General features: G+C 44.7%; 1 protein-coding gene and 1 long non-coding RNA gene across 9 annotated transcripts in view; one reads left to right on the top strand and one right to left on the bottom strand.

Annotated features, from left to right (window-relative positions):
- Positions 1-24,282, bottom strand: part of Lekr1 (leucine, glutamate and lysine rich 1) — a 169,910-nt gene that overhangs the window by 17,388 nt on the left and 128,240 nt on the right. For 7 of the 8 annotated variants that reach the window (XM_040754338.1, XM_040754335.1, XM_040754336.1 and 4 more), the window contains 3 exons: positions 20,899-20,992; positions 10,696-10,860; positions 6,706-7,005 (listed from right to left, as the gene is read on the bottom strand). In XM_040754338.1, the coding sequence (XP_040610272.1) occupies positions 6,706-7,005; positions 10,696-10,860; positions 20,899-20,992 (559 nt within the window). Of the gene's footprint in view, positions 1-5,804; positions 6,326-6,705; positions 7,006-10,695; positions 10,861-20,898; positions 20,993-24,282 lie in introns of those variants that run through there. The other variant, XM_021231733.2, reaches the window with a different exon arrangement.
- Positions 13,444-22,946, top strand: LOC110342385. Its single transcript, XR_002384440.2, has 4 exons — positions 13,444-13,658; positions 19,616-19,794; positions 20,533-20,612; positions 21,166-22,946. It is a non-coding gene; the product is annotated as an uncharacterized LOC110342385 (long non-coding RNA).

Raw genomic sequence — 24,282 nt, forward strand, 5'->3', positions numbered from 1 at the left:
GGATACTGTACGCTATTGTATTTTTCAGTTTTTTCATTGCTAAGGAAGGAACAACTGCTAAAGTACACTTGATTATAAATGCTGCTAAATTAATTCAACTTATATCTTTTGAAAATGCCTTGACTTCAACATTTAAGTATAAGAATATGTTACTTGAAAAAGGAGTTTTTGTTTATGTTTCCACAGAAAATGAAAATCTGAGTATCCCTTCCAGGCTTCTGTGGTTTGATAAACCAAGACCCCCGGAAGCAGTGGACCAAGTGTTCCAACAACTGAAAGAACTAAGATGATACAGTCTTACAGACCCTGAAACTAAGGACTTACACAGGTTTCTGAGTTTTGTCATGATCCCCATGGTATGAACAGCGCCCCCTTCCAGCATAAAGCAGTTTGGAATGAGCCATGTCCTAATTCCCATCTTGTTTATAAATCTTTGTTTTCATTTAAATGGGATTGTTTATAATTGGTTAATGATGACAACCAATCTCTTTTTAATGGTAAAAAGAGGAATTATGGTATGGGTATTGTTTTTCATTTATTGATACAAATTCAAGGTCAATTTTGTGACATGTATACTTCTCCTCTTGATTAAGTATTGTGCTTATACTTTTAAAATGTAATGCATAATTAAATACAGATTATAGATAGTCACTTATAATAGTCAGAACTTATAGTTAGGTAAGTTAGGTTTTCCAGATATATAGAGATGTATTTGAGACAGATAGATAGTCTTCAAACCTTTCAAAGACCTTCAGAAAATGGCATTTAAAATGGTTTAGGGTTTTTCTTGACAATGAGAAATGTCTGCTCCTGGCAGCACCAATTACATCTGAGAGGAAGATAGGCATCAAAGAAACTCGTTATGGAGTTTGCTTTCAACATGGCAAAATTAGCCATTTGGGCAAGAAACTGCTCTTGCCTAGACTGCTTGACTGTTGCTGTATAAACTGGATATGCAGGACCCACAGGAAAGTGACTGCTGAACTCAGTCTTACAGGGTTCCTGCTTCATGGAAGAGTCTACGAGACTTTCTGTAGGACACAAAGAAATGACTGACAGGCTGCCAATGCAGATGGATAGTTTGAAATTTCCTGCTTTGCTGAGAAATCTTCTGGACACATTGTGGCCTATGGGCTGAAGATGGATGCCCCAACGTTACAGAGGAACTTTGGGTGACTGTCCAGGCAGTAAGATATCTCTGTCAATCCTAGTGTTTATATATTATCCTTCTGTGGTCTTTGATGGAGTTGAAGACAGATAGTTATAGTTTAGTTTTCCTTAGTAATGATAAAAGATAAGCTACATATAGAACTTTAGACTCACAAGGATAGGATGGATGATATTTTCTTTAAATCTTGCTAAAATATTGTAACTATGTTCTTGATAACTGTTCTGTTATATATAATTTGACTATGTTAAAGTTAAGACTTTCCTTTTTGTTTAAACAGAAAAGAGGAGATGTTGGGGAAGTCCTGTGTATTATGTCAATAAAGCACTGTTGGCCAATAGCGAACCAAAATAGGTGGGACTAGGAGTCCAGAAGGGCTCTGGGAAGGAGAAACACAGAGAGTCGAGATGTAACGCCATGGGGTAGGAACCCCGGAAACCTCTCCCGTAAGAGAAATACTTAGATTAATAATTATGGGGTAATTACATAAGTCAGAGCTAGCCAGTAAGAAACAAGCAAGGCCAACAGCTTCATAATTAATATAGCCTCCTGTGTGTTATTTGGGACTGGTGCGGCTCTAGAACCAGGCTGGCGGGAAGGCTTCTCTCAACGAAAAGGCTTCTCTTTACACCCCCCCTCACCTATAGTGGGTACTAGGGCTCAGTATTCTGTACTTTGCCAAATCTATTATCTATCGGGCATTTGCTTCCCATTTTCCAAAATTTTATCTTTTTCATTTGGTGTCAGTTCTTCCCTCGTTTCCTTGCCCTCGTGGACGTATTCACTTTTATTCCTCAAACGCACTCGTCCCATTCTCCACGTTTTACTAAAGAGCACTGTTTCCTATTTTTTGGACATTTTTAAACTACCATTAGGTGGGCTACCAAAACTGCAGGATTTGAAACTTCTGCCCTTCCTCCCTTGATAAGGAAACAGTGCACCTGGAAAAGGGGTGTCTAGGATACTTTATTAAACATAGAAATCACTTACAGGGTAAGCTGGGAAGCGCTTTGTTCTCTGAAGCATGGTCAGCATCCAAGAGAGCGAGAGCACCCACCTGTTCCTTCTTTTATCCCCTGAATCTTCCCACGTACCCGTGACCACGCCAGTTGCAGGTAGCTGATCTCTCCCTACACTCCCTCTCTTGACTGTGGTCTTAAAATGACAAAAAGATTGAGCTCTCTGTTTTCTTTTGGATCTAATTTCCTAAAACTATGCTCTTCCTCTAGATCACAATATGGGATGCACGAGAGGGGGACCACTGGTACCAAGAATACAAGACCTATTTTACTTTGGCTCTAATGGCAACGTGCTACGTGCTAACGCTAACTTCCTGCTCTCTTTTCTGTGTTTAATGTGTCCATTTTTCAGTGTGTGTGTCTTCTCCCCAAAGAGAAGTTTTTGGAGTCTTGTTCAGACTTCCGTTTCCGGTCGTTTTGTTTCTCATTCCCCGTCTTCCGCATTGCTACCCCCTCTCACTGGTTCAGCCTTATGTTCCTGCTGTCATTTCTCCAGGCTCTAGGCCAAGGAGGGCCCGGTTTGCCTCTCAGGGGCTTCTGCCTCCTTCTTACCCTTTCTGCAGCTGAAAACAAATCCCACTCACTCTTTGGCCTCTTGAAAGAGAATAGGACTTTCCTCCCCTTAATTAGCTTCCTTAGGAGAACACTAATTTATTTTCATTCTAAAGGGAGTTTTTCTTTTTCCTCTCCGAGTAATTATAGCTTTTAAGTCTCCAGAATCTGAGGAACTTGAAAGTGTTTACAGAGCATGGTTTAAAAAACTCACAGAACGTTTCATTTGATATGACTTTATTTATAGCTCACATGCTTTCTGCTCATAAATTCTATCACTTTCACTGGCGAATTTCCTATTTTATAAGCATACTCTGGGTACTGGCTTATTTAACCAGAGAAACAACCTTAGCTATTTATTTACCCTTCAGTTCTAATTATTTAACTTGAGGTGGCATTTTGGTAACTTCTGACAGAAAACCCTAGTGGTCTACTTATCCCTCCCATGAAAGAAATTGCCCCCCCCACATTTTTTTCACTAGCTTTATTTTATGAACAATACTTTCTCCCTTCTAGTAATGATTCATTATTATGTACATACTAACCTAATATCTTTCTCTCTTTCAGAACTCCATATTTTGTTTTGTTTTTAAATATTTTATTTTAGGTGTATGTGTGTGTGCCTGAATGTAAGCTTGTGCAGTGTGTGTGTGTGTGTGTGTAAGAGTCCTTGGCGGTCAAAAGAGGCATCAGATCTTCTGGAACTGGGAGTTATGGACAGTTTTGAGCTGCCATGTGGGTTCTGGGAATCGACCCAGGTCATCTGGAAGAACAATTGCTCCTCACTGTTGAGCCATCTCTCCAGTCCCAGAAGTTCACATTTTAAAAGATGAAACCTGTCTTAAAAGTGACAAGTGACTTCCTTTCACAACTAGGAACCAGATGAGATGAGCTCTCCTCAGCTCTCTTATCTTTAAAGAAACCCACTTTTCACTTTCCTTTTGCTAACATTACCTCTAGAGGGTGTGGTTACAAAAATCTAAGTGTAGACTCACATGTTTCAATACTTGGTTTCTAGTTGTGGAGTTGTTTGAGAAGGATTGGGAGGTGTGGCCTGGTTGGAGAAGATGTGTCACTGGGGATGGACTTTGAGGTTTCCAAAGACTGGCCCCATTCCCAATGTCTCTTTCTGTCTCCTGCTTGTAGATCAAGATCTGAGCCCTCAGTGGCTGCTCCAGCCATCCGCCTCCATGCCCTTGCCCCGCCATCATAAACTCTAGTCCTCTGGAAGTGTAAGCCCAACTAAACCTTTTCTTTTATAAATTACTTTCGTCCTGGTGTTTTATCACAGCAAGAGAAAAGTAATAAATACAGACGTTTCTGATGGCCCCAGGACCCCACTCTCCTAATAGTTACATCTTGGGTACTTGCTTACCCAAGTGGGTTGGACTTACTGGCTCATATGGAATGAACAGAACGTAAAGAAAGCTGTGGGATGTCTGGGTTGCCTGAGGACTACGGCTTTTACCTTCTGTCTTGGCGCCCTTTCTCTACTTGCTCTGAGGGAAGCCAGCAGACAGTGCGAGTTCTTTTCTGAAGGGGCCCCACGTAGCATGGAATTGAGGGGTTCCTCTGGCCAGCTGCCCACAGGTTCTCTATTAACAGCCCACGAGAATATTGACCTGTTAATATAACCACTCATTCAAGTAGGCTAGAAGCCCTGCTGCCTCGTGGACACCCTCACACCAAGCTCATACGAGACCCTAAACCACAGACATCCAGCTAAACTACAGCAGCTTCCTGATCCACAGAAATAAGATGTTGAGGAGCTGGAGGGACGCCTCAGTGGTTAGGGGTGTACTCACACAGACACATATGAACACATAAGTATAAACACATACAGCTTTCAAAAAGAAATGAGACAATGAATTCTTATAGTTTGAAGTCACTGGCTTTGGGGGTCATTTGTCAAGTGGTGATAAATTATGGGCTCTCGAGGTAGAGCGTCTTTACCCTTCAGTCTAAGTTTTTCATATGACAAATTTCTGTATAGGCCATTCTTTATTCTGGGTGCTAATTCAATTATTCACTCAAGGCTTTCTTTAACATGTCTCAGAAGGTAGGAAGTGGCAGTTGCTATTTTATTCATAGCTGCCCTGTTACTTATCTAGCATGGTTCTTAGCATCTATGCAGATGATACTTTGCATTTTTAAAAAAATTTGACCTTCTCCTTTTTCTATTTTTTCCCCTGGTTGAGTCACTTTTTATTTGGGATCCAGACTTGCTAGCCCAGTGGCAAGGCCTTTCTCTCTTTTAGACCCCTTCTCTCCACGGGGGTGTTAATATGGTCCCACTAGAAGCCAATCAGCGGTGCTGTTTCCTCTGTTTCTCCGGGGCGCTCCTAGCCCTCTCCTGGCTGGCCTGAGCTGCTGTCCTCCTACATGGGCTCATCACCTACGGTGGCCCCTTCCTCCCCAACCCAAGCCGGACTGTGTTTATTGTTTTGGTGTTTTATGCTTACTTTCTTTGTTTTTGCTCGTTTTTAGAGTAAAAGCAAATGATAGAGGCTATGGGGTATCGTGGGCTATGCCTGAGCTTATCCTGAAATTCACAATCTCTCCTGAAGAGTGGCTGCTCTTCCTGGAAAAGGAACTTTTGTCCCACAGAGATTCGAATTTGAATTCTGGGCTCCCTCCTCGTGTGAAACCACCCAAGCTTGGGAGTTAGTTCCTCACCTGTGACAGTCAAATAATGGCTGCTTTATAAAGTTAGCCATTCATTGTTCTAATTTAACAGTTTATCCAGTCCATATATCCCATCTTTGTGATTCTTTGTAATAAGCTCATTTCACATTTGTAATGGTGACATAAGCTTCTTATTTTGCTTGGCAACTTAACTGTAGCCAGAAAATGCTGCTTATTTGTTAATATCTGATGTTATTGCTAGCACTTTCCATTTACTTCTTCATTAAGATGCCAATAAGGCCAACAAAAGTCTTTCTTTTCACTAGCATTCAATTTGTCTTTATTTGCTGTGCTGCCACAAATGGGATCAAATATTACAATTCATCGCTACACTGTTTCCAAACTGTTCAGCAGTTCATAAATAAGCCAGAGATAAAAAGTTCTCAATAAAAAAAGGAGTCTACTTTAGTTTTAAAAACACTGCTGAAACCACTGTGCACAGGTAAGACATAAGACTCAAACATGTAAGCTGCCTTAGGAGTTCAGGCTGACAGAGCTCTAAAACATGAAAGTCAAATTATCGTTACATTGGTTTTTTTTTTTAACACAAGCAGCATATGCTCTGAACATTTCTTTGACAAAGATTTAATGTTAAAGCAAATAAGGTGTAATCTGTAAAAAGAATCTCTAGTTATGGAGCTTTTAAGTGATCGTTTGTAACACAGAACTGATTCACAGACAGGGCTCGGCCATGATGGGACACCTATGTCACGCCACTGCCCCGTAGCTCACGGGACTTGGTGGAAAGAGTCTAAGAAGCAGCACTGGGGTTTCTCCCTTGTACTTATGGACTCAGAGGCTGAAGTCGCCTGTACGGGAGCCACACAGGATCAAGCCAGTCAACCTTCCAGCACAGATGGGTGGAAGGGCGGCTCGTGAGCCTCCCACCCCGAGAAGCACCCTAGGGGAAAGAGAGTCGGTAGATGAACTGTGGCCCAGTGAGTGCCTGCACACCCGCGTGTATATGGTTAGCCCTAATTGGACTGTTATTAAAACAACGACCACAAACATCAGGTTGGGAAGAGGACATGGGGAAGGGCTGTGTGTGACCATGACTACCAGAAACGCATGGTGTGCGAGCATGTATGAGATTCTCAGAGACTGAGGATATTTGAAAACGGAAGACAACTGTCCCCGTAGAGGCTGAGGGGATGCAGCGGAGCCAGGGTGTGATTCCCTCCTTGACTTCAAGCTGCCCGTCTGCTTTTTAAATGCCTGTGCTCTTCCCTTGGGCGGGGCGGGGGCGGGGGCGGGGGCGGGGCGGGGTCATCCGCTTCCTACCTCTTCCTGGGACTGGCTAAACTGCTGCAGCAGCTGTGTTTGGGCCAGCATCACTCTTTCCAGCTCGTCTGACTTCTGTTTCATTTCCTTCTTCAAGTCTTCTGAAACTGAATCGCCGCGGCTGGTTTCCTGCTTCAAGCGAAGCTCGAGTTCTGCCACCAGACTTTTCAGGTCTTCGATCTCCTTTTTCTTTGACTCCGACTCTTCTGTGTACCGTGCCTGGGACTCTTGGAGCTTTTCTTGGAGAGAGGCCACTTCGAGCTTCAGGTCTTTGGTAGCGCCTGAGATTAAGTCCGCTATCTGTAAGAGGAATCGCATGTCAGTCAGTTTGCAGGCAACTGTTTCTAGGGAGCAGCGGAGCTCTTGATGTTGTTAAGAAGTGTCTTCTAAGCGGGTCGTTGGTGGCGCACACCTTTAATCCCAGCACTTGGGAGGCAGAGGCAGGAGGATCTCTGTGAGTTCGAGGCCAGCTTGGTCTACAGAGTGAGTTCCAGGACAGCCTCCAAAACAATACAGAGAACCCCTGTCTCGAAAAACCAAAAAAAAAAAAAAAAAAAGTGTCTTCTACTAAACCGGCGTGTTTTTCTAACCAATGAAGAGCAAATCTTATGACATAGGAGGCTTTCAGATATTTTAAGTCAACACAGACTTTTGTTTTTTTATTTATTTTTACTAAAATGCTATCCCATTAACTACTTGGACACCCTTGGAAATACTTAAATCTCTATGACTGTGTTGAGCTGCCAAAGGTAACTCAGTTTTCCACAAACCGAGTGGAGAGGGCTTGGCTGGACTCGGGAACCTCCAAGATGTTTGGAGACAGAGAAAGAGAGCGAGAGACACAGTTGTACTCCATATTGAAAGAGCAAGTTTGCCTTTGATGTATTTTTTCTTTCTTATATGCCGAATAGATGTACCCCAGACATTAGCACTGTCTTCTAGAGCAACACTCCCCACTTCTTGTGATCATAGATATTCTGGATTGTTATATAGTGGGGTGCCAGTGATATTTTAAAAGACCACCCCCCCACACCCCCAAGTTAGATCTGTATCTAATTTCATTGATAACATCCCTTTGCCACTGCTGCTGCTCTTGTTACTTCCGATGACTGAGCAGTGAGGAGACTTAGTAGGCTTAGGCTTAGGAGGCTCTGGAAGACCAGGTTGGCTACAGAGCATTGGCAATTCAACCAATAGGACTGAAGAAGTAGGTGTTAAATTTGAGTGACTTGAGCTGAAGGGCAAGTAGCCACTGAGCCTGTGGTTATGGCAGCTCTGGAGAATACCAGGACAGGGCTCTGCTCCTCCCACGGGAACAGGAGACAACCACTCCTCTGGCACCTTCTGTTCAAAGCATGAAATGTTCAGAAGGGAAAAGACTCTTCTTTCTCTTAAAAAAACAAAAAGTTGAGCTTGTGGCTCACTCCTGAAATTCCAGTCAAGGCAAGAAATTCACTGTGTTGTGGCCAGTCAGGGGCTTCCTGGTGTGTGCCAGACCAGTGTGAGCTACTGTCTTAAAAAAAATCAAAACCAACCAACCAACCAAACAAACAAACAAAAAACCACAACAGCAGCAGGCAAACAACAGGAGAGCAGGCGTGAAGAGCACATCTGACGCCCTCTGCTTATGCTCCAGTGGGAAACCAGCCAGCCATGGAGAGGCTGGAACGGCCACAGATGCAGGTCCCTGGAGCTCTGTGGATCATTGCTCAGGAACAGTATGTCTGAAAAATTCGTTTCAAGTGTTAAATTTACATAAGGGCTAACTGCTGGAAGAAATCCGTTCACCACCGTGAGTCATTTCAGAAGTTAGTATTCTACTATTTTAACTAATCCAGAAGACGGAAGGGACCACCACGGTTAGGTCTCAGCAGTGGTTTCCCTCCCTCAGGGCAGAGCTGACAGTGAAACAGAGCAAGCTGTCCTGAAGACAGGGGTGTCGCCGAGCCACAAGGAGGTCTGGATTTTAAAAAGGGAGAGTCAGCATTTAAGAATCAGATTTCTCCTGTAAAATCTGAGTTTTGCCTTCTCTAAAGGAACGGTATCCTTCTGTGTCCCTGGGATCCCAAGCTACTCAGGGCGGCTGCAGTCGTGGGGACCTGGCAAGGGCGGGCTACGCCATCAGGGAATCGAGGCACCAAGTGCCCCCCACCCAGCACAAGCTTCATTGTGTTACTAGGAACTCATTAAAAGAAACCCCAGATTCACGGATGCAGTCGTCAAGGGAGTCACGACAGATGGAAGCCTCCTCAGAGCACTCTGAGTAGGGCCAGGCACTTCTGTGTCACGTGCTCCAGGGGCTGGTCCTCCTTGTCCCCTGTGAACTCCAGAAGGGCTGAACAACGTCTTCACACAAACACAGAGGTCCTGAGCCTGTTTGGTGCCCAACTAACATGGATTATTTCTTTTCTTAGATTTGTTTATTTTATGTGTACGAGCGTTTTGCTTGAATGTATGTCTGTGTACCACGTGTGTGGTGCCTAAGGTCAGAAGAGTTGGTTAGAGCCTATGGAACTGGAGTTGTGCAGGGTAGTGAGCCACTGTAGGTGCTTGGATTTGACTTTGAGTCATCTGCAAGAAAAAGTGCATCTCTCTCTCTCTCTCTCTCTCTCTCTCTCTCTCTCTCTCTGTGTGTGTGTGTGTGTGTGTGTGTGTGTGTGTAAGTACATGTACTCCACTGTGCATATGTGGAGGTAAGAGGCTATCACGTAGGAGCTGGTTCCCTAGTTCTACCACGTGGGTCCCAGGGATTAAATTCATTTTTCTTTTTCTTTTCTTTTTTTTTTCCAGACAGGGTTTCTCTGTGTACCTTTGGAGCTTGTCCTGTCACTCACTCTGTAGACCGGGCTGGCCTCAAACTCACAGAGATCTGCCTGCCTTTGTCTCTCCGAGTGCTGGGATTAAAGGCGTGCGCCTTGACGCCCGGCCCGACTGAATTCATTTTTTTAGGCACAGTGGCAAGCTTACCTGCTGAGTCATCTAGTAGCTCTAACGTGGATTCTTAGTGAGTTTTTTTTCAGTTTCACACTTATTTTTGATTCGTTCTCTTGTCCTCTGCCTCTCTCTTCCTCTTCCCCCTCTCCTCCTTTCTTCCCTCTCTACCCTTAAGTCCTACAAAAGCAGAAGTAACCTGCCTGACTTGGTGGTATACATCTGTAATCCCAACCCTTGGGAGGCTGAGGCAGGAGGATATCTCCGGATTAAGTAAAAATCGACAGCGAACCAACAAAGCATGACACTTCAACAGCCTCGTTACTTTTTGTACAAGTTTTTTCTCATCCCCCAAATGGTTGGTTAAGAAGACTGAACTCTAGGAAGGATGCTCTTTAACTGCGTTAAATACTTTATTGTCTTTTGATACTGGACTATGCAGCCATGCTAGTTGCCAGTTACGCAGCGTCATCAGTGTTTTAGAGGCGGGTTCCTGTCAGCAGAAACAAATGCATGCAGAGTTTGGCTGTGTGCTTTTGTAATTTAGTTCCAGAATCCTTTCTGAAAACCAGGCATGTAGGGGGAAACTTAGGACTCTGCCATTAGCCACGTGGCGGTCTAAAGACACACACGGATGTGGTAACGAAAGGGCGCAGCTAAGCTAACCACACCCACTTTGGGCATGACTAGAGACAGGAAGGCGGAGCTATGCCACTAGCCAGGCCCACTTTTGGGCGTGGCTAGGGGTGTGCATGGAGGAAGGAATAAAAGACTGAACTGCAATAGCGCTCTGTCTTTTTTCGGCTTTTGGTTTGGTAGAAAGACTTGGCTCATGTGGGTTGCCCGTTTTCTCTTGTGAGTAATTCCTACAATAAACAGTTACCTATTCCCTCAACAAGTGTGCCGTTTATCGTTGCGGCATCACAGGCACACCAAACCATTTGTCTGTGCGGGCAGAACGAAGGTGTGGTAACTACGGGCAGACTATCAGGTCACGGAAGGCATGCCTAAGCGGGGAGCATGGGGGTTTGTGTCCCACTGAATGTGGTGGCGACAGACCTTCATCTTCAGGCTCTCTTGTTCTTGTTGGTACTTCCGGATGATCTCCTGGTGTTTTTCTCTTTCAATGTCGAGTTCCAGTTTAGCTTCTTTCTTAAAGAGGAGAGTTTGCTCTTGGAACTCAATGAGATGCCGGGCTCTTTCCTTGGCAAGCTCAGCTTCGATCTGGAAAACAGAGGGTTAAAACACACAAAGTCACTGTACCTTCAGAATAAACACAGTCAATGCATTCTTCAGACTGTAGTTTTTACAAGAGTCAAACATCAAGTTTTTAAATTAAAGTATTCTAAAATTTCTAGTATTAAAAATGCCGACCTGGACAAGGGGCAGCTCATGGACCCCCAGACTAGTGACTGAGAGGCCAGCATGGGACTGATCTAGACCCCCTGAACCTGGGTGTCAGTGAGGAGGCCTAGGCAATCTATGGGGCCTCAAATAGTAGATCAGCATTCATCCCTGGTGTGCAAATGGACTTTGGGAGCCCACTCCACGCTCTCTTAGCCAGGACACATGGGGGAGGGCCTAGGCCCTGCCGGGGATGACATGACAGACTTTGAAGATCCCCCATGGAGGGCCTCACCCTCAGGGAGTGGAGTGGAGATGGGGTGGGAGATTGGGGGAGATGGGGGAGGAGGGGAGGGTGAGGGAACTGGGATTGACATGTGAAGCAAGCTTGTTTCTAATTTAAATAAATAAAATGGTAACTTAGAAATTAGCCCCTCAAAGTTGACCTTGGGCCAAATATTCTCGTAACTGAAACCTGGACGCTCAGTAGGGACGACAGTTTTCAGAACTACCAAGAGGTGAGCCACACATACTTGAAATGACTAACAGCTTAATCGTTTACACCGCTAACTCAGTCCTCATGGGGGCGGGGCACCGTCAAAACAAAACAAGACACCCTCAACTCCCATATTGAGGTTAGACTACGTTCAGCTGAAAAAGACAGCAGATGCTGGGGTTTCGAGCGGCTCTGTCTCCATGGAGGGGTCTCAGTGGGGATACGGAGTCACAGATTGTCGTTTCAACGTGGGTGAGGCTAGAAGCATGAAGGGAAAACAGACAACGATGTCCACAGCCACGTGGAGACTCAGAATCACAATGCTGGAAGAAGGGGCCTTGGAAATCCCTGGCTCAGCCTCTCAGGCTTCTGTGAACCACGGAAAACACACATAAGGACTTCAGTTTGAGGTGGTGCTGAGTCTTGATCCTGGCTCCGACACTTGCTAGCTGTGACCAGAACCTCTCCCCGGGGGTTATAACCAGTTCCTTTGGGGGGGCCTTTCTGGGGATGGAGGCAGAGCATCTACGGAAGGCTGCAGCACGGACAAGAATCCAACAGTCGCAGGTTACCTCCTCATGCCAGCCCTGCGGTCTTGACGGCAGAAATGACATGGAAGGAGGCTCCGCAGTGCTTCGCACCTCAAGAAGCCATAACTCACTCCTTCCCCTGCCCGAGTTTCCATGTCAGACAGCACTAAGCGTTGAACCGTTTTTCCTGTAGTTGAGCCAACATCTTCCTCAATGAGGCTTTTAAAGACTGACTTTGGCTCTGCCTACATGAGCAAGACACCTGTGAGTAACAGAGTCAGTCACTCACTGCAGACTTCATCTTCTGAGACTGGAGATAAGATCCTAGTGACAGATTAGCTCCGGGTCTACACTGCCTCTCCAGGATGCTAAATTCTATGGGTTGCGGTGAATGTCGGGCAACCTGGGAAGAGACTGCCAGGCCCGCCTGCTTCAAACGGTGTGACTGGTCATTTAGTGAAGGGAGGAGGTCTACCTGAATTTCTCGACAGGTCCCAGAAAGTGAGATAGCAGGCAGGACGCAGAAAGTTTGCAAAGTGAGCTAAGAGACTAGCCCCAGGGTCGGCAGGGCTTACTGCCCGGAGGACAGGATTGCTCAATGGTGAAGTGTAGATGGGAACAAAAGGAGATATTCCGGATCTCTCAAAATACATTTCTACATTGTTTGGGGGAGAGGAAGGGACGCTTCAGAGCTGTTCAGAGAGGAAAGAAAACCTTTCTGAAGATTTGATTCTCCTTACCACCTGTCTCTAGGTAGACAAGTCACGGGTGACTTGCTTGTAGACAACGCCCCAAAGCCTATTTCGAAATCTCTCTTTCCCTGTGTCTGGATGCAGCACCAGCATTGTCCCAGCTACTCCCTCTTCTCCTGTTGGGGAAATCCTGTGTGTATATGTCAATAAAGCGCTGTTGGCCAATAGGGAAGCAAGATAGGTGGGACTAGGAGTCCAGGAGGACTCTGGGTAGGAGAAACACAGGGAGTCACGATGTAGCCCGCCAGAGAAATAAGATGTCCGGAACTTTGCTCGGGTAAGAGAAATACTTAGATTAACAATTATGGGGTAATTACTTAAGTCAGAGCTAGCGGGTAAGAAACAAGCAAGGCCAACAGCTTCATAATTAATATAGCCTCCTGTGTGTTTATTTGGGACTGATGCGGCTCTGGAACCAGGCTGGCGGGAAGGCTTCTCTTTACATTCTCCACAGCAAACAAAAGGTCTTTACCCCATTTTACGTCACCTGTCTTTCCACTCTTCTAATTCTGATAAAGGCCATTCTGACCTTTCCCTGTCCATGTTGTGTATGATACAGTCTTTTTCACAAAGTGCCGACTATTTTACTCTTTTAGCGGTTTCTCAATGCATCAATTTAAAAATAATAATAAAAACTCCTCACGTGAATTTTTTTTTTTAACTAGGCCACTACCAGCCTACAGAACACCTTTGTGTGGACTGCCAAGGCACCCGTTTCCTCGAAGGAAAACATCTCACCACGTGGGGGTGTGTGTCTGGTAAGCACAGAACAATCTGCTTTCCAGCCCCTTTCCCCCCTGGCCGGAACTCTGTGCCAGATGCCGTCTGAACGTTGTATATGGCACCTGACTTCCTGATTTTCCCTGTTGGACGATTGTGCTTCAGCAAAGCTGGGATGGGGTAAGTCAAGAACGCGTGGAAGGAAGAAACTCTGTCCAAAATATTTGCAAAGTTAAAGGCAGAACTTTACTTTTTTTCGTTTTTTGTTTTGTTTTTCGAGACAGGTTTTCTCTGTATTGCTTTGGAGTCTGTCCTGGAACTCACTCTGTAGACCAGGCTGGCCTCGAACTCACAGAGATCCCCCTGCCTCTGCCTACCAAGTGCTGGGATTAAAGGTGTGCACCACCAACGCCCAGCCAAGGCAGGACATTAAGTGTTAATAGTTTATAAGTTGCCCAGACGCTATTTTTTTTTTTGCCCGATGCTTTTCTTTCTCTCTCTTTCTCCCCACTTCCCCTCTCCCCTTCCCACTCCTCTCTTGCTTTGCAGTGGGCCTGGGGGTTGACTCTGGGACCTCAGGTGTGCTAGAAAGAGCTCTGCCATTCAGCTGTATCCTCAGAGCCTTAAACACTGTTGGAGCCACCTGGAACAAAATGTCTACCAAGGCACTGAAGTATCAATCGGTAAAACTCAAACGCGGCACGCGTGATTTACTGATAGGTGCCGGTAATTGTTTTAGGACAGACTGTATCTTTTAAAACGTGGACTCATTATTCAGAACTGGGGATAACTCAGTACACAAAGCAGGGCAGGGTGAGTTATAAACTAGATGATGGGGGGGGCTTCTGAAGAACCTTGTTTTTGGTATTTCCTTCATTTTGTTTATAGAGAACAGGTGACTTAGGAAACAAAGCTCATATAGGAAGGAAGGGGCGGTGCCCTGGGTGAGCAGAAGCGAGGTCCTCTCACCTTTGGATTGTCACAGGAGGGGGTGACGAGACAGAGAGGACTGGGTGGGGAGTGGGAGACAGAGGCCCTGCAGCCCATGGGAGAAGTGGGATCGGCCATTCTGGGTTTGCACAAGCTGAGGAAGACCAGTTAAGTGATTTCACTGAGGGCTGCTGTGACAAGGTGTTAACACCAGAGTGCCAGGCCACCAAGTCCTTCGTGATCCGACTCAGTCCCGGGGTGAATCGATAAATAAGCCCATGGTACAGTGAGCTCCTTAGCTGTATTGGTTACCACGGGAAAGGTGAAGTCGGATCCAGTGTGTGGTCGTGGTTTTTTATATAAACTGTTAAGCGGTTTAGACGGCGAGACAAGTCTCATGCAAAGTGGATTATGGTGTTGCAATAAAGCACAACTTATCTTATATGCAATGGCTCAGTTATTTTAGCAAGTGCGGGGACAAGATTTCTAAAGCATGAGAGTAGTAAGTGATATGCATGCTCAGAAATCACACAAACTAAAACCTGTGTACTGAGCCCAGGTTTCTTTTTAGTTCATCTGTATCCTCTCCTGGTTCAACCCACATCTTTGCTAAAGGCTTCCTGGTGACTCCAGAGCACTCTAGAAATTGCTCCTGGAACACCTTTTGTGTTTTGTTACTGAAACACATTACTACTATTTCATACACTCTGTATCTCATATTGATGAACAAAGTACTGTCCTTTCAGTATTCTCAAAGTAAAAAAATTTTTTTGTGGCTGGCGTTGTTATTCTTTGTTGCCCATGGAGACAGTTCCCACGGGGTAACATAACTGCCTGTTATTCAACAACATCCAACATCTTTCGAATCAGTTTCAGATGCCAAACCAGGAGTCAGAGCAATCATTTCTATTTGACAGTGCACAGAACATTTCTGAAGACATATATCCCCTGAAAAGAAAGTGTTGTGCTATTCTCCACATGGTGAGATCAAATACTGTTGAAGACCATTATTCCCCCGTTGTTCAGATTCAGAAGGGGGCCGAGAGGAAAGCACATTGATCATGGGGGCATGAACTGCCATAGTGAAACCCATTATTTTGCACACTCACAAAAAAATGGATCAAAGGAGAAAAGCAAACGAAACAGCTTCAGAGAGGTGAAGCAATACACCTTTGTCAGCACTGGACTTGGTGGTTCCGTGAGCTTGTTTTTTTTTTCCCATAAAACATGTCTCCCCACATGCCTACAAGGTCACTTGCTCAACCGTGTTCATTGCTGCTCTATTCATAATAGCTAGAAATTCACAACATCCTAGATGCCCCTCAGCTGAAGAACAGATAAAGAAAATGGAATACAACGGAGTATTATTCAGCTGTTAAAAAAATGAAATTTTCAGGTAAGTAGATGGAACTAGAAAAAAATCATCCTGAGTTAGGTATCCCAGACTGAGAAAGACCAATATGATATATATTCAGTTGCGTGTGGATAGTAGGGGTTTAGTCAATGATAACCAAACTGCAATTGTTCTGTCTCCCCTTCTCTAACTGCAGATGTCAGGCCACTTGAGTTTAGCTCATAGATCACTGATGGCAGGCTTTTCACGTTTTGAGACTTTAACAGAAAATCATGTTTTAATCAGAAAGCTTTTCTGTTTGCTGTGTTTTCGGGTGCGCTGGACTTTTCTTATGGAGTGTCTAACTTTCTATTGGTTGAACGTACTCTTGTCTGCGCTGCATTTTCCATTTACATCTTGTCTAATCGCTTACACGGCCAAGCTTAACACAGTGGAGATTGCCTTTACGTCTTGGACATATGGCAAGCACTCATGCCAACTGTTTATATGTCCCTATCATCTAACCTTAACATCTGTGTCTTTCTGAGTCATTTAAAGTATGTTTTTGTTTTACAGGTGTGAGTGTTGTGCCTGTGCATTATGTCTGTGTGTCATGCATGTGCAGCGCACAGAGATTTCACAAGAGGACATCGTCCCTGGTACTGGAGTTGTAGACATGGTGCTGGGAACAGAATCTGGGTCCTCTGGGAAACTGGGCCAACTCATAGACCCCTCTGGGTCAGATTTTATTCATTGGTCTTTCTTTTTGCTAATGAGCTCTGTTCTTCTAGTTATTTCCGTGTGTGGAAATTATGGATTAGGTGGTAGGCACTGTGAGTGTCACATTGGTAGATGCTTGTGCATGGATTTATCTTCCAGAATCTGGGTAAGCTGGTATTTCTATGGATGTGTGTGCTACCTATTCTGGGATACAGCAGAGTGTCTTAGCCAACCATTAGCAGCTAATACCTTTAATCCCAGCACTTGGGAGCAGAGGCAGGTGTAACTCTGTGAGCTCGACGCCAGCCTGGTCTACGGAGCTGGTTCCAAGACTGCCAAAGCTACATAAAGAAACCCTGTTGCAGAAAATAAAACAAAACAAACAAACAAAAAGAATCAGCTCATGTTAGGTCTTCCTTTTGACATCTGACAGGATTAGATCATCATTTCATCTAGGGCTGACAATGCCCAACAATGGAATGCCAGTTATGGAAGAGCCCTTTTTAGTGTCCAGTGCGTTACACGTTTTCCAGTCTGTTTGGTGAAAACAGGTTGACACCTGGCTGTATGGAAGTGTTTTATCCTTTACTTCTCTCAGTCCGGCCTTCTGGGGCTACAGTTTCCCCACACATGCATGCTGATCATCCACACTCTAAGGTGACTTCCTAGATCGCCTGCACCCTTCCTCTTTGGAACACTGGCTGGAGAACTGGCTGAGCGATTAAAGGCTAGTCTCACAGCCTCTTTGGAATGCTCTTCTGCAAACGCTATTTTGAGAACTATTGCTGCTTTCATCTCTGTAGCTCCTCAACTCAAAGACCTGCCAAGCTCAGCCTGTTTCCCCAGTCTCCTGTGCCACACCTTGAAGACTTTCAAGGGACTAAGCTACCCACTCACAGGTCATGGGACTGTCACATGTCTTGAAACCACTGTTGTCTGCTTTTGCTCCAGGGGTTTATTTGTTCAGATGGAAGAGTAAATCTGGTGGTTGTGTCTGCACCCTGGTGGAACGCAGAAGTCTTGGACTTTGTGTTTAGATGCTGGAGGATGAAGTTAGTGTCAGCTCATTTCCTTGCTCTGCAGCCTTGACATATCACCCAACTTCTCTGAGTCCTGTTTTTTTTTTTATCTGTAAAACTGGAAGAATGGTGTTGTACAAGTTAAAACACACTTATAAACAGAATTCAGCACAAAGCCTGGTGTACAGCAAATGCTTTAATAATGGGGATTATTTTATTTGTAATGGACATTCCTTGTTAATCAATTCAAAATCGAGTTATGCCCTCAATATTTCGTCATATGTTTATTATGCACAATTAAAAATGACATCATACAAATAACCTCACCACTGTCAAACTTTGCATTTTGTGTGCTAATCTCTTTACTTCATTGATTGCACGTTACAACACATTAGGAATCATTTGGACACTTGAACATTCTACTGGAAAAAGAGTGAGGGGTTTTTTTGTTGTTATGGTTCCTTCTAATTTGGAATTTATTATTTCTCTTTTGTTTGCTAAGACGGTCCCACCATGTAGTCCTGGGTGGCCTGCAACTCTTCTGTGTGTTGGCCTCAAATTCACAGAGATTCTCCCGTCTCTGCCTCCCCAGTGCTGAGATTATATATGATCCACCAACTTAGAAAATTTAAAGTTTATTATTTCTTGAAGGGACGTTTACTTCTGTGTATTTCACTGTCAATCTGGTTACTCTAGCCAAGGTTTTGTTTGTTTTCAAAAGGTCCATGTACTAACAATGAGGTCATTAGTACACTTCCAAAATGTTTCTAGATGGTAATATGTTGATGATAATCTAAGAAAATATTTGGTTGGAATGTGTCTGCTATATTAAAAAGTGAGTGTCAACAAGTGGTGTGAATTGGTTATATAATTATTCAGGCTGCAAGAGGGTTTTTTTCATCACAGAATTTCAAATGAATAGTAACAATATATTATGCACTTGGAACCAATTTTAAAGGTTCATCGTGCCCATTAATTTGCTTTCTTTGTATCCAAGCAATACTCAAAAATAAACAAAAAATCATGACAATCAGTAAATAGTTATTTGAGAATGTGCCCTCTTTGTTGCATAGCAACTATTGATCCTATTATGTGTGTTTTTTTCACATACTCTAAAATAATTAAGCAAGGCACAAATTGCTATCTACTTTTTAAAAATGTTAAAAGCATCTAAGTTATTAAGTTTATTCTAATTTGTGCATTATATATTTGTAAAGAGAACATTTCATTCCTATGCAAAGGCACAGTGACCCAAGAAAGAGATGACAATGTCATATTAGTGATTCTCTTTGCTCATGAGAGGACTTTTAGGGAACTTTTTATTCATAGTCTTAATAGCTAACACAGTCAAGACTTTCTTATTATCCTCCGGCTGTACTGGCCCAAGCATGATTTCCTGCTGGTTAAACAGTAGCATTTATTAAGAAGTAATGTCCTCTCAACAAAATGAGACAACCATTTATACTACAGGAAATTATGCACGCCATGGGACATCTGTATAGGCATAATGTGTTGGAGACACAGCATGCATTCAGAAGAACTTTTACAATATTACACAGGAGTCTTTTCACCATTGGATTAACTTTGTATAAAGCAAGAATATCGGTTTTTTTGTTTTGTTTTGTTTTGTTTTTATGGCAAATGCTAGCACTGGCTTGATCTCTGAGTGTAAGAACTAGAATGAGCCATGAAGACCCTTCTCGAATGGAATGAACCTAAAATCCCCAGTGGGGTGGGAGTATGGAGAGCTTCTTAGGGGGAGGCAGGAACGTTTGTCACATCGGTCTAAGAGGAAGACCTCAGGGTTGGAGAAAATGATTGCCATATCTCCATCCAGGTTAACTCCACCCCAGCAATCTCTGAGTCAAAACTCGGGACATTTAGAGAGTCTCACAACTGCTCTCCAGAGAGCTGCTTTCATCTCAGTTTCCGTGGCCACAGTGGGCTCCTTTCCTAGGCTTTCAACGCAGTGCCAAAACTATTCTAACATCTGGCATTAATGGACAAGCCTCCTGGTTGGAACTGTTTGGTGGTGCTGGAATGGAACCCAGGGCCCTGGACGTGCAGGAAGATAGTCTTTTTTGAGTAGTTAAATATTCAAATGATAAGGGCCGGTGATTTTCTTCTTGACGCAGGGACACTTCAGTGCAGGCTGCCCTCGCCTTAAAACTGGGGTAACAGGTGTGTGACGCCATACCCAGTCTGACTCTTGAAGGACAAGGGAGAAGGCATTGGCCCATAGCCAGCGCTGGTTGAGGGTGTCGGAAAACTGGAAATGGAAGCGACAAACCCAGAATCTAGCAGAGCATTGACGGTGGGTAAATGGTTGCAATATGCTGCGCGGCGCAGTGAGGTCGATAGCTTGAAGGTGGCTGAGGTGACAAGTAATAGGATCCCAATCCTCAACAGTGACTGAACAGATCACAAGGAGCATTGGCCATACTGCGTGAAATTCAGTGGAAAACTCCAGTTCTAGAGGAATTGTAAACTGTAGCAAGACAGTGGGCGGGCGGGGGAGGGGGCGGGGCGGGCCCAGTTAAAGATCTTGAGTAGTGTTTTGCCTAGTGTGTTCACCGCCTTGGATTCCAAACGTAGCGTTCCTCCCCCCCCAGTTTGTTGCAACAAAAGATGAAACTGAGGGAGAAGACCTGTGCTGGGTACAAGACACAGCCAGCAGGAGGACAGCAAGGTGGAAAGGAAGACTTGGGCTCAAGAGTCCAGGGTTTTCCAGGAGTCAGGAGGAGAACTGAGATTTGTGACAGGGAGGGGCTGATCACTAGTCCTTTGTGGGTAGGCTGTACGTGCTGAGAAGGTGGGGGCTAACAGCTTAAAGAGTATGACTTGCTTTATTCAGATGCACTTAGGTTGTTCATTGTTGAAACCCTGGAAAGTGTAGCCAAGTCCAAAGACCGTGGTGAGCTCTCATGCTCTGAGAGCAAACAGTTCTTAGTAGTAGGAAAGGGAAATGTTTATTCATTTAGCCCTACCAGAGTAAACTGGTCAAATTCTCATAACTAATAATTTTAAAATTACTTCTGCTCTCTTGTCTTAGGAGCAAAGGAGTGAGAATTATTAGCATCTCTATGCTTTAACAAATATGATCAAATCCAGGTTGACACTAGCTGGAAAAAGGTAAGTATTTAAAGATTAAAGTTATGGTTTTTCTGGGTAAGGACCAAGAAATATCCTAACATTACAAGATTTCAAAAATCTATTTTTCATTTTCCCTTTTTATTTCCTATCATATTGTCTAATATTCTGGAAAATGCCTGTCTTAACTGTGTTTGGAGTGGGAAGTTCCAAATGGAACCAAAAGCATTCAGGGAGGCAAAGAAGTCTATCTGGAACAGTCTTCTGGCAGAAAGGATACAATGTTTCCAAAGCAAACAAGACACAGGCAGATGAGAGCCAGTGTTACCTTCTCCCGCCAGCTGTCATCACTCAGCAGCTTCTGTCTCAGGGTTTCCTGCATCTGCTCGATGCTTTTCTGATGGGCAACCAGCATCAGCTCCCTGAAAACCACAAACCCAACAGATGAGTAGGGACTCAGCCCTCATGATCCTCTAGAGTTGCAGTTCCTGTCTCTTTCACAACGTAACATGCTCGCACTCTTTAACAACATAGACATTGCTCTGGACTGAAACCCCGGGGTCGCCTCTGACTTGTCATTTCCCCTGCTTCAAAGGCCATTCAAGAGCAGCTGGCCAGAAGACACGCCTCAACAATTCCTTTTAGAAACTGAAGTCAAGGGCCGAGGAGTCGTTCAGTGGGTCAAGTGCTTGCCGTTATGAGAGCGAAGACACGAGTTCAGAGCCTCGGAACCCACGTGAAGCCAGACACGGTAGCATGCTTCTACAATATCAAAGCTCCTAGAGCAAAGTTGGAAAGCAGACACAAGAATCCCAGAAGCCCAAGAGCCTGTTAGCCTGGTGTACACAGGAGTGAATAGAAGATGCTGTCTCGAGCAAGGTTGTCCTCCATATATGCGCAATGACATGTGTCTGTCTGTCTGTCTGTCTGTCTGTCTGTCTGTCTCTCTCTCTCATACACACACACACTCAAACACGAACCTCCTATCATGTACACAAGAGTTCTAAAAAGCCCTGAAGCCATATCAAGTATCTTTTTTTTCGGTAAGAAAATTTTCAATAGTATACAAACAAGTGAATGTTATTTCTAGTTTATTCTTGAACCAATGATCAAGGAATAAAATTTTTCTTGACACCAATGAGGGTGGAGACACACATATCAAAACTAGGGTCAAGAGGCAAGTTCACAATAATCAGTGATGCGAACGGAGCGGAGAAGCTTAAATACACAACTTCTTGCTGCATCTCAAAGAACTAACAAGCCAAACTCCAAATTAAGAGGAAAGATAACAAATATCAGATTGTAAGAAAGTGAAATAGATAATAAATAAGGTTTGCTTTCTATTGCTATGATGCTCGTAACCCAAAGTAACTTGGGGAACAAAGTGTTTATTTACACTTCCTAATCACAGTCCATCACTGAGCAAAGCCAAGGCAGGAACTCAAAATGGCAGGAACCTGCAGGCAGGAACTAAGGCAAAGACCACGGAGGAGTGTGTTTGGAGTGGGAAGTCCCAAATGGGACCAAAAGCATTCAGGGAGGTTTGCTCTCGGTGCGCCGCTCAGTTTTCTTTCTTATACAACTGGTATCACCGGCGCAGGAGTTGCACCACCCTACACACCCATCATCAGTCAAGAAAAGGCAAGTCTTGATTCAAGATGGCGGTGGTCACCGGCCCCCGCAGGGCTGTGGCTGCTCCGAGGAGCCTGAGAGACCCACGGAGCCATCAAAGGGAGGCGAGGTGGTGGAGGATAAAACTGGAGATCATGCAGCATCTCCAGAACAACTAAAACAGGCAGGTCTCGTGGGAAGATGCTTGTGAGTTCAAGGCCACCTTGGTCTACAAAGCCAGTTCCGGGACAGCCAGAACTATTACAACAGAAACCCTTTTCCTCTGCTGCTCGTCCTGCTGGGGGAGAGGAAAGCAATGGTGCTCCCAGCAGGCTGCAATCGTGATGGTCATGCCCAGGGTACTGGCGGAGCTGCTGATGCTGAGGGCAGGGTGGTGGACAGCTGCCTGGTGTTTGAGCAGGTACCGCCTCTGAACACACTGCCCAGTTGCACAATTGCCCTGACTGAACTGCAAGATATCCAAGGTGAAGAATGCTTTATTTTCTGGAGTAAGCCTTCTTGGAAGACCTCCCTTAGTCTGTGCTGCCACTGGGAACAGTGTTGGTGCCTGTGGTCCGTTGTGCCACCGGATGTCATGTTGAGGTCCATGGTCTGTGCTGTTGCTGGAGGCCGTGTGTGGATGTCTGTCCTTGCTGCGGCCAGAAACCGCGTGCAAGCTCATGATCTGTGCTGCTGCCAGCTGCTAAGGGCAGGGAAGATGTTTTTACAATGGTATTGATGACTGCAGACTCATAATTGAAAAAGAGAGACATTGAGGATTTCTGTGACAAGCCCCCTCTGAGAGAGAGAGAGAGAGAGAGAGAGAGAGAGAGAGAGAGAGAGAGAGAGAGAGAGAGAGAGAGAGGGAGGGAGGAGAGAGAGGAAGAAGAGAAGGAGGAGGCAGAGGAGGAGGGAAGGAGGAGGAGGAACAGTCCAGACTGTTAAAAATTGTCATACAGATGTGCTAAGTGTATCTGTCCACAGTTGATGGCTTATGGCTGGGGTGGGAGAGGGGAAGAACTCAGTTTTCTTGAAGGGGCTGGCCACTGGGAGTTTGACCATGCTCCAGTGAGTATACGGGCAACACATTTGGATTTGGTGTATTTTTCTTTTGGGGGAGCTGTGGGTTCTGCAAGTGTGGGAGGAGTGGGAAGGGAGTGTGGTTGGATACATTGTATGAAATTCTCAAATAACTAATAAAAATATTATGTTGGGAAAAAGAAAAAAGAAAAGAAAATGCCCCACAGACTTGATTAAAAGCCAATATGAGAGGCAATTTTTTTAAATCGAGGTTCCTAGTTGACCTGACCTGGTGTTAAGTTGAAAAAAAACAAACAAACCAATCCAAATGCCAGAGTTCAAAATATGAAGAGCTGAGAACTGGAGCTGGCTTGGCAGTTAGAGTGAGTACTGCTCACGCTAGCACCGCGTGGCCTCACACAGAGGCCCTGAGTTGGCTCTAAGTACCCATGTAAGGTGGCTCCCAGCCACCTGTAACTGCAGCTCCACAGCATTCAGTGTCTGCTTCTGCTCCCCCAGAGTGACTTCAGTCACATACCCCCACTCATGGACACATAAGAAAAAGGCTTAAAACATAAGATATGGCCAGATGTGGTAGCATGCTCTCTTAATCCCAAAGGAAACAAACAGATTTCTGTGAGGTTGAAGCCAGCCTTGCTTACATAGCAAGTTCTAGGACAGCCAGGGCTACTTAGTGAATCCCTAGCTCATAAAAACAAGAGACAGAGGGGGAGAGAGAGAGAAAGAGAGAGAGACAGAGAGAGAGAGAGACAGAGACAGAGACAGAGACAGAGACAAAGACAGAGAGAGACAGAGACAGAGGGAGAGAGAGACAGAGACAGAGACAGAGAGAGACAGAGACAAAGACAGAGAGAGACAGAGACAGAGACAAAGAGAGAGAGAGAGAGAGGGACAGACAGAGAGAGAGAGAGGGACAGACAGAGAGAGACAGAGAGATATGAAAAGAGACATTACAATGGATATCACAGAAATGGATAATTTCCTGAACCCATACACTTCACTATGACTGAACCATGAAGTAGAGGGGGAAAAACGATGATATTGATAACAAGTAATGAAA

The sequence above is a fragment of the Mesocricetus auratus genome, unplaced genomic scaffold (genome assembly GCF_017639785.1).
Source record: "Mesocricetus auratus isolate SY011 unplaced genomic scaffold, BCM_Maur_2.0 Super-Scaffold_100011, whole genome shotgun sequence".
Taxonomy (NCBI): domain Eukaryota; kingdom Metazoa; phylum Chordata; class Mammalia; order Rodentia; family Cricetidae; genus Mesocricetus; species Mesocricetus auratus.